The sequence below is a fragment of the Heptranchias perlo genome, chromosome 22 (genome assembly GCF_035084215.1).
Source record: "Heptranchias perlo isolate sHepPer1 chromosome 22, sHepPer1.hap1, whole genome shotgun sequence".
Taxonomy (NCBI): domain Eukaryota; kingdom Metazoa; phylum Chordata; class Chondrichthyes; order Hexanchiformes; family Hexanchidae; genus Heptranchias; species Heptranchias perlo.
Genome location: NC_090346.1, coordinates 18,452,532 through 18,461,970, shown reverse-complemented (window position 1 = coordinate 18,461,970; position 9,439 = coordinate 18,452,532). Strand labels below are relative to the sequence as shown.

The 9,439-nt window shown below is 57.9% G+C and overlaps 1 protein-coding gene across 2 annotated transcripts; it reads right to left on the bottom strand.

The window, feature by feature from the left end:
- Nucleotides 1-490: 490 nt before the first annotated feature.
- Nucleotides 491-4,566, bottom strand: top3a (DNA topoisomerase III alpha). Of its 2 annotated transcripts, XR_010966896.1 has the most exons (4): nt 4,059-4,566; nt 3,295-3,971; nt 1,433-2,723; nt 491-1,346 (listed from the first exon to the last, which is right to left on the bottom strand). XR_010966896.1 is itself a non-coding variant. In XM_068003685.1 (3 exons), the coding sequence occupies exons 2-3, from the start codon at nt 3,692-3,694 to the stop codon at nt 2,599-2,601; spliced, it is 525 nt and encodes a 174-aa protein (XP_067859786.1). In that variant the 5' UTR covers nt 3,695-3,971; nt 4,059-4,566; the 3' UTR covers nt 491-2,598. The 2 variants fall into 2 exon arrangements, 1 of the variants encoding a protein (XP_067859786.1); XM_068003685.1 differs by having other exon boundaries at nt 491-2,723.
- Between the last annotated feature and the right edge of the window lie 4,873 nt (nt 4,567-9,439).

Sequence of the window (9,439 nt, the reverse complement as noted above, 5' to 3'; positions counted from 1 at the left end):
GGCCGAAGGGAATACCGTGGGCTAGGTGGGCCGAAGGGAATACCGTGGGCTAGGTGGGCCGAAGGGAATACCGTGGGCTAGGTGGGCCGAAGGGAATACCGTGGGCTAGGTGGGCCGAAGGGAATACCGTGGGCTAGGTGGGCCGAAGGGAATACCGTGGGCTAGGTGGGCCGAAGGGAATACCGTGGGCTAGGTGGGCTAGATAGGCTGAAAATCTTCTGTTGAAACTGTTACTATACAAGATGGGTAAACGGAGTTGATGTACAGATCAGCTACGATCTCACTGAATGGCAGAACAGGCTCAAGGGGCTGAATGGCCTCCTATTCCTACATAAAGTTGGGAGAGCTGACACGGATTACGAGTTTATTTCATTCCCTCACCGAAAATATTCCACACTGGGATGGGATCTATGTGCTAAACATGTGAGAAACAGTATATCGGTAGGGAATCACAATTCCAGATTGAACAACTCCATGAAAACAAACCAACTTCTCTGGAAAAGGAAGTCTTGATTTATTATATTTGAATTTTAAAAGTAAAACCAAAGTCAGCAGCAGCTATCGGCGTTAAATTTTAACCAATCTTCAGTATTCCTAAAGGTCCTGTACAGCATTAAAGGATTTATCTGAACCTGTCTCTCCCATTGCTCTGTTGCCTGTTTTATAGCTGAGCAAGTCTTATGGCTAAGTGACAGCTGCACATAAGATGTACCTACGCACACTGCCAGACACACCTGGTTGTTGGAACGACGACCAACAGTTCAGACACGTGTTAACATTCATTAGCTCATCGCAGAGAGCTCAGGACCCAGAGCAGACCCTGAAGAGCCAGTCACAGCTCCCACTGGCTAGGTCTCTGGGGAGACAGCTATATGTGAACAGAGGAAGAAAACTAATAGAGAAGTGAATATTGTGGAAATAAAGAATCAGTGTAATGAAACCACGTACAAACAAGGCAGAGCCAGGTCGTGCAGTCACCGGGCTCGATTAATGTATCAGCGCCAACAAACCATAGGGAAATATTACACTGCAATACTCATTAATGCTGAACAATGCACGGCTTATATGATACTCTGCTCAAACTACCACAACCAGTGACAGACCTGTACCCACTGGTACTGTACCTGTTTTACAGTGACAGACCTGTACCAGTACTGTACCCCAGTTTTATACAGTGAGACTGGTACATACCAGTACTGTACCCACTATACAGTGAGACCTTTACGCAGTGCTGTCCCCCAGTTTTATACAGTGACAGACCTGTACCCACCAGCACTGTACCCCAGTTTTATAGTGACAGACCTATAACCACCAGCACTGTACTCCAGTTTTATACAGTGACAGACCTGTACCCACCAGCACTGTACCCCAGTTTTATACAGTGACAGACCTGTACCCACCAGTACTATACTCCAGTTTTATAGTGACAGACCTGTACCTACCAATGCTGTACCCCAGTTTTATACAGTGACAGACCCATACCCACCAGTGCTGCACCCCAGTTTTATACAATGACAGACACTCTCTCCAGCCATAGCTAAAGTTTGGACGGTTAGAACGTTTGTTGTTTTTCCAAATTCAAGGGAATACAAAAAAAGATGAATTTCACACTTGCACTACACATCATTGAAATGCTAGCGACAATGCTGCCTGACCAACTCCTTAGTCCCAAACTATTGTACATAGTGCGACAATGTACTAAGGGACCCACAATGGTTACTGCAGCAATGTACTAATGTAATCTCCCCACCCTAGAAACACAAAGATATTTAATTCCGTGGCAGGCGATTGATCCCAAGATAAAATACAAACAGCTTGAATTGGAATACCAAACTGACAGAAGACCTTGCGATATATCCAAACGTTATCCCATCTCAATGTGAGGAGCTGAAATCAAAACCAAATCCCCAGAGCAGCCAACAAGCTTCTAAAATTCTGACAACTGAACCGCTAACTAAAATTTATGTTGCTCCCCTTCAATGGCCCTTAACATGACCGCCCACCCCCTCCACCAATTCCTCACATTCTAAAATGTGCCATCTCCAGAACGGTTTGTTTTGTCAAAAGCAGCAACATCATCTTCAGGAGTACTATAGATGGGGATTCAGGTCGGCAGCTTCTGACTGGGTTTAATAACAGAGCCTATTTTGTTTCCAGGCTCTGTAACTGGGTACCCAGTACCAAGGGCAGGGGGCCCACAGTTCACTAAACTCCCAGAATGCACACTGTGAATCACATGGTCTGGAACTTAAGGCTCGTCACTCTCTGTCCATTCCTCCGACATAACCAGAGTCACTATGCTCCTGCAATTCATTATACGTGAAGTGATCAGGTGCTATATAAATACAAGTCCGTGTAAGCGAGACCAGCAGTTTTTTTTCATTAAAAGAAAGCAATTTTGGAATAGCACCATTGGGAGTAGCGAGGAGGCAGTCTCTCCGATCTCTACACAAAGGATGGCCTGATGTTAAGAGCCGTTTGCACAACGTTCAGTTGGTTTTGACAGGAAACACCAGAGTACAGTGGTGAAGTTTGCAGTTTTCTCTACAGGCGGAGTTTCCCAGTTTATTACCACACGTAGGTGTTGGGGTGAAGCCTTCACCGGTTTTGGGGGCACTTTGTCCTGGTGTGTCCTGGCTGGTGACACAGCCCACAGGATCTCGGCTTCTTTGCTGCCAGGCCATTCCTGGTGGAGTTTCCATCACGACGTTTATTCGTTGCTCCTGAGCCAAAGAGGAAAAGAGAAAAGAAATGTTAGATTGGAAGTGTTGAACACCTCGAGTGTTCCCTCCTCTGCGAATGATTTATAAACACTGCAGGGTGAATTAGTCGTTCACTTCATTCACTGCAAATTGAACAACAGCACTCAGATGGTTTCTACACAGATAATTGATGGCTCCGTTCACTGTGCTCTTAGCTCATCTCAGCCAGACTAGCTGTACAGGGCGTTACAGCAATCCTGGGATAGGCAAAGTATCGAGATGATTCATAATCAACAGGAGCAAAGTTGGAATGGTTTACAAGTGTTTTTAATGGACACTTGCTCCCCTCTATAAATCTTTTATGACTTCCATCAACTGAAAACCACACTTCAAATATACATGCTACCCATGTGCATCAATCACAAGCTGCCCCATGGCTATTCGGTGAAAGCATTGCCTCATGTGACACTGAGCCACAGACCATGGGGTCCCAGACAGCAATTGGAGAGCTACAATTTGCCAGTGTCCCTGTGCTGGGCAGGGGAAATTGGTGAAAACATTTCTGATTTATGGTCCAGTCACTGTCACTTACCTGGGGGAATGTTCTCATCGGCCCACTGGAAGAAGCCACACTGCTGTTCTCTGGGTTTGGAGCAGGTATGGAATGCCCGTCCCTTGTTGGGTCCGTCCTTCTGCACAGTGCGTGTGACTGCTGGCTGATTGCATGTGCACACCGTTTCTCCTCCACCGGAGGTCCCATTGTTTCCTGCTCGATGGAAGCCCCCTGCACCGGGGGCTATGCTCCTCCTGCCGACTGTTCCTCCATGGCCCTCCGAGTTCCCCGCATCCTGGTCAGCCCACAGGAAGAAGTTGCAACTGCCCGTGTTGCACTTGTAAAACGTCCGCCCCTGATTCGGTCCGTCTTTCCGAACTGTCAGCAACAGCGCGTCCTGGCCGCAGTTGCACACAACCAAGTTATCGTCACCCACCATCAGCAATGGGGCAGCCCTGGACACCGGTCCGACAGCCACAGTTGGCACTGCCACCTTTGGGGGTTTGGGCTGAGTGTTCCTGTGATCCCGGAACAACCAATTCTCTGACCTGCTTACTGGCACGGGGTTGGCAGTTCGATTGTTCAACTGTGACGCTCCTCGTAAATACCTCAGATCCAGAATCTCTCTCAACAGCTCATCACAGCCCCCAATGCAACCAACGAACTCCAGGGGGACTAGAGGAGGCACACTGCCTCGTTTGAACTTCAACTTTAACCTGAAAATTCAGAACAAATAAAGTGACCATGCTTTCTCAAACCAAAAAACAGTTGTTGGGTTTCTATTTTGCTGTTTTAGTCCTTACCTGTGAACTGGGTGTGGTTTACAGGTGGGACACACACTCTCATCTCTGCTGACCCCCAGAACAGAGTCAGGAAACCAGACTGCAGACTTGCAGCTCGGGTACCCAGTGCACGAAAGGTAAAACCTGCAGTGAACAGGAACAAAGCACAGTCAGTCAGTCAGCGACAGCAACACCACCACGACTCACCACCACCTTTTCAGGGCAACCAAGGATAAGAACATAAGAAATGGGAGCAGTTGGAGGCCATCCGGCCCCTCGAGCCTACTCCGCCATTCAACAAGATCATGGCTGATCTTCTACCTCAACGCCATTTCCCTGCACTATCCCCATATCTCTTGATGCCTTTAATATTGAGAAATCTATCAATCTCTGTTTTGAATGTATTCAATGACTGAGCCTCCACAGCCTTCTGCGGTAGAGAATTCCAAAGATTCACCATCCTCTGAGTGAAGAAACTTCTCATCTCAGTCCTGAATGGCCTATCCCTTATTCTGAGACTGTGACCCCTGGTTCTAGACTCCCCAGCCAGGGGAAACATCCTCCCTGCATCTACCCTGTCGAGCCCAGTAAGAATTTTGTATGTTTCTTCTAAACTCTGGAGAATGCAAACCTCGTCTACTCAATCTCTCCTCATACGACAATCCTGCCATCCCAGGAATCAGTCTGGTGAACCTTTGTTGCACTCCCTCTATGGCAAGTATATCCTTTCTTAGGTAAGGAGATCAAAATTGTACACAATACTCCAGGTGCGGTCTCACCAAGGCCCCATATAATTTCAGTAAGACATCTTTACTCCTATGTTCAAATCCTCTTGTAATAAAGGCCAACATACCATTTGCCTTCCTAATTGCTTGCTGCACCTACATGTTAGCTTTCAGTGACTCATGTACAAGGACACCCAGGTCCCTTTGAACATCAACATTTCCCAATCTCTCACCATTTAAAAAAATACTCTGCATTTCTGTTTCTCCTATCAAACTGGATAACTTCACATTTTTCCACATTATATTCCATCTGCCATGTTCTTGCCCACTCACTTAGCCTGTCTATATCCCCTTGAAGCCTCTTTGCATCCTCCTCACAACTCACATTCCCACCTAGTTTAGTGTCATCAGCAAACTTGAAAATATTACATTTGGTCCCCTCATCCAAATCATTGATATAGGTTGTGATTAGCTGGGGCCCAAGCATCGATCCCTACGGTACCCCACTAGTCACAGTCTGCCAACCTGAAAAAGACCCGTTTATTCCTACTCTGTGTTTTCTGTCTGTTAACCAATTCTCAATCCATGCCAGTATATTACCCCCAATTCCATGGGCTCTAACTTTGTTCACCAACCTCCTGTGAGAGACTTTACGGAAAGCCTTCTGAAAATCCAAATACACCACATCCACTGGTTCCCCCTTATCTATTCTACTAGTTACATCCTCAAAGAACTCTAATAGGTTTGTCAAACATGATTTCCCTTTCATAAATCCATGTTGACTCTGCCAAATCCTATTATTATTTTCTAAGTGTCCTGTTATCACATCCTTTATAGTAGATTCTAGATAGGCAATAAATGCTGGCCCCGCCAACAATACCCACATTCCCCAGAATTAATTAATTAAAAACTCAGCCCATCTGGGCAACAGATTAATCATTTGCATTTATACAGTGCTTTTAATGTAGTAAAATATCCAAGGTGCTTCACAGGAGTGTAATCAGACAAAAATTGACACCGAGCCACATGAGGAGATATTAGGTCAGCTGACCAAAAGTTGGGGATGGGTGACACTGTTTACCACGAGAGACTCACACATGGTTGAGAGTTTACTGAAGTTATTGAAAAATGTTTTGTTAAATAGGTGAGGGAACCCACGAGGGGAGGCAACATTTGAATTACTCCTAACCAATGATGAGGGAGCTGAAGTGACTGAACATTTGGGGGCTGGAGAAGGACTTCGAGGTTCATTGCAGACCTTGGATGGCTGAGTTACGACGAAATTGCCTGCCTGGGATTGTACTGTCTGGAGAAGAGGCCAGGGTGATAACAGATGGTGAATATTTTCACCTGTATAGGGAGCTTGGATCCAGAAAGTTCTTCTCAGGCACAGGATCCGAGAACGAGGGAGACAGTTCAGAGTCCAGGGAGTTAGAAGAAAATAGGAAATTTAAACAACTTGTTACGAAGAGGGTGAAACAAAATGGAACAGATTGCCAGTGGGGTGTTGTGACAGTAAAGCATTGCAGAGTTTAAAGAAGGGCTGTGTAAATTCCAATTGGGAAAGAGGTAATTAGATCTAGAATAAGACCCCGGGGAGGTTTGAAGGGCGGGTTAGATTGGTCGATGGGCCTCCCCTGTTCCTATCAGTGCAGAATGGACGAGAGCAACATTTGGTGCCAACCTGACCCAGCACACCTGCTGCTGATAGTTGGCACATCAACACAGACATTACATCGGCACCCAGCTGGACACTGCAGCAACATGGGGGGGGGGCAGAGCGAGCGCGACGCGGGGGGGGCAGAGCGAGCGCGACGCGGGGGGGGCAGAGCGAGCGCGACGCGGGGGGGGCAGAGCGAGCGCGACGCGGGGGGGGGCAGAGCGAGCGCGACGCGGGGGGGGCAGAGCGAGCGCGACGCGGGGGGGGGCAGAGCGAGCGCGACGCGGGGGGGGCAGAGCGAGCGCGACGCGGGGGGGGCAGAGCGAGCGCGACGCGGGGGGGGCAGAGCGAGCGCGACGCGGGGGGGGCAGAGCGAGCGCGACGCGGGGGGGGGCAGAGCGAGCGCGACGCGGGGGGGGGCAGAGCGAGCGCGACGCGGGGGGGGGCAGAGCGAGCGCGACGCGGGGGGGGGCAGAGCGAGCGCGACGCGGGGGGGGGCAGAGCGAGCGCGACGCGGGGGGGGGCAGAGCGAGCGCGACGCGGGGGGGGCAGAGCGAGCGCGACGCGGGGGGGGGCAGAGCGAGCGCGACGCGGGGGGGGCAGAGCGAGCGCGACGCGGGGGGGGGCAGAGCGAGCGCGACGCGGGGGGGGCAGAGCGAGCGCGACGCGGGGGGGGCAGAGCGAGCGCGACGCGGGGGGGGCAGAGCGAGCGCGACGCGGGGGGGGCAGAGCGAGCGCGACGCGGGGGGGGCAGAGCGAGCGCGACGCGGGGGGGGCAGAGCGAGCGCGACGCGGGGGGGGCAGAGCGAGCGCGACGCGGGGGGGGCAGAGCGAGCGCGACGCGGGGGGGGCAGAGCGAGCGCGACGCGGGGGGGGCAGAGCGAGCGCGACGCGGGGGGGGCAGAGCGAGCGCGACGCGGGGGGGGCAGAGCGAGCGCGACGCGGGGGGGGCAGAGCGAGCGCGACGCGGGGGGGGCAGAGCGAGCGCGACGCGGGGGGGGCAGAGCGAGCGCGACGCGGGGGGGGCAGAGCGAGCGCGACGCGGGGGGGGGCAGAGCGAGCGCGACGCGGGGGGGGCAGAGCGAGCGCGACGCGGGGGGGGCAGAGCGAGCGCGACGCGGGGGGGGCAGAGCGAGCGCGACGCGGGGGGGGCAGAGCGAGCGCGACGCGGGGGGGGGCAGAGCGAGCGCGACGCGGGGGGGGCAGAGCGAGCGCGACGCGGGGGGGGCAGAGCGAGCGCGACGCGGGGGGGGCAGAGCGAGCGCGACGCGGGGGGGGCAGAGCGAGCGCGACGCGGGGGGGGCAGAGCGAGCGCGACGCGGGGGGGGCAGAGCGAGCGCGACGCGGGGGGGGCAGAGCGAGCGCGACGCGGGGGGGGCAGAGCGAGCGCGACGCGGGGGGGGCAGAGCGAGCGCGACGCGGGGGGGGCAGAGCGAGCGCGACGCGGGGGGGGCAGAGCGAGCGCGACGCGGGGGGGGCAGAGCGAGCGCGACGCGGGGGGGGCAGAGCGAGCGCGACGCGGGGGGGGCAGAGCGAGCGCGACGCGGGGGGGGCAGAGCGAGCGCGACGCGGGGGGGGCAGAGCGAGCGCGACGCGGGGGGGGCAGAGCGAGCGCGACGCGGGGGGGGCAGAGCGAGCGCGACGCGGGGGGGGCAGAGCGAGCGCGACGCGGGGGGGGCAGAGCGAGCGCGACGCGGGGGGGGCAGAGCGAGCGCGACGCGGGGGGGGCAGAGCGAGCGCGACGCGGGGGGGGCAGAGCGAGCGCGACGCGGGGGGGGCAGAGCGAGCGCGACGCGGGGGGGGCAGAGCGAGCGCGACGCGGGGGGGGCAGAGCGAGCGCGACGCGGGGGGGGCAGAGCGAGCGCGACGCGGGGGGGGCAGAGCGAGCGCGACGCGGGGGGGGCAGAGCGAGCGCGACGCGGGGGGGGCAGAGCGAGCGCGACGCGGGGGGGGCAGAGCGAGCGCGACGCGGGGGGGGCAGAGCGAGCGCGACGCGGGGGGGGCAGAGCGAGCGCGACGCGGGGGGGGCAGAGCGAGCGCGACGCGGGGGGGGCAGAGCGAGCGCGACGCGGGGGGGGCAGAGCGAGCGCGACGCGGGGGGGGCAGAGCGAGCGCGACGCGGGGGGGGCAGAGCGAGCGCGACGCGGGGGGGGCAGAGCGAGCGCGACGCGGGGGGGGCAGAGCGAGCGCGACGCGGGGGGGGCAGAGCGAGCGCGACGCGGGGGGGGCAGAGCGAGCGCGACGCGGGGGGGGCAGAGCGAGCGCGACGCGGGGGGGGCAGAGCGAGCGCGACGCGGGGGGGGCAGAGCGAGCGCGACGCGGGGGGGGGCAGAGCGAGCGCGACGCGGGGGGGGCAGAGCGAGCGCGACGCGGGGGGGGCAGAGCGAGCGCGACGCGGGGGGGGCAGAGCGAGCGCGACGCGGGGGGGGCAGAGCGAGCGCGACGCGGGGGGGGCAGAGCGAGCGCGACGCGGGGGGGGCAGAGCGAGCGCGACGCGGGGGGGGCAGAGCGAGCGCGACGCGGGGGGGGCAGAGCGAGCGCGACGCGGGGGGGGCAGAGCGAGCGCGACGCGGGGGGGGCAGAGCGAGCGCGACGCGGGGGGGGCAGAGCGAGCGCGACGCGGGGGGGGCAGAGCGAGCGCGACGCGGGGGGGGCAGAGCGAGCGCGACGCGGGGGGGGCAGAGCGAGCGCGACGCGGGGGGGGCAGAGCGAGCGCGACGCGGGGGGGGCAGAGCGAGCGCGACGCGGGGGGGGCAGAGCGAGCGCGACGCGGGGGGGGCAGAGCGAGCGCGACGCGGGGGGGGCAGAGCGAGCGCGACGCGGGGGGGGCAGAGCGAGCGCGACGCGGGGGGGGCAGAGCGAGCGCGACGCGGGGGGGGCAGAGCGAGCGCGACGCGGGGGGGGCAGAGCGAGCGCGACGCGGGGGGGGCAGAGCGAGCGCGACGCGGGGGGGGCAGAGCGAGCGCGACGCGGGGGGGGCAGAGCGAGCGCGACGCGGGGGGGGCAGAGCGAGCGCG

Coding starts and splice junctions, on each gene's coding strand:
- top3a (XM_068003685.1), bottom strand. CDS start 3,694: ATGGTGGGTGACGATAACTTGGTTGTGTGCAACTGCGGCCAGGACGCG. Junction 2,724..3,294: donor CGATGAGAACATTCCCCCAG/GTAAGTGACAGT, acceptor TCTTTGGCTCAG/GAGCAACGAATAAACGTCGT.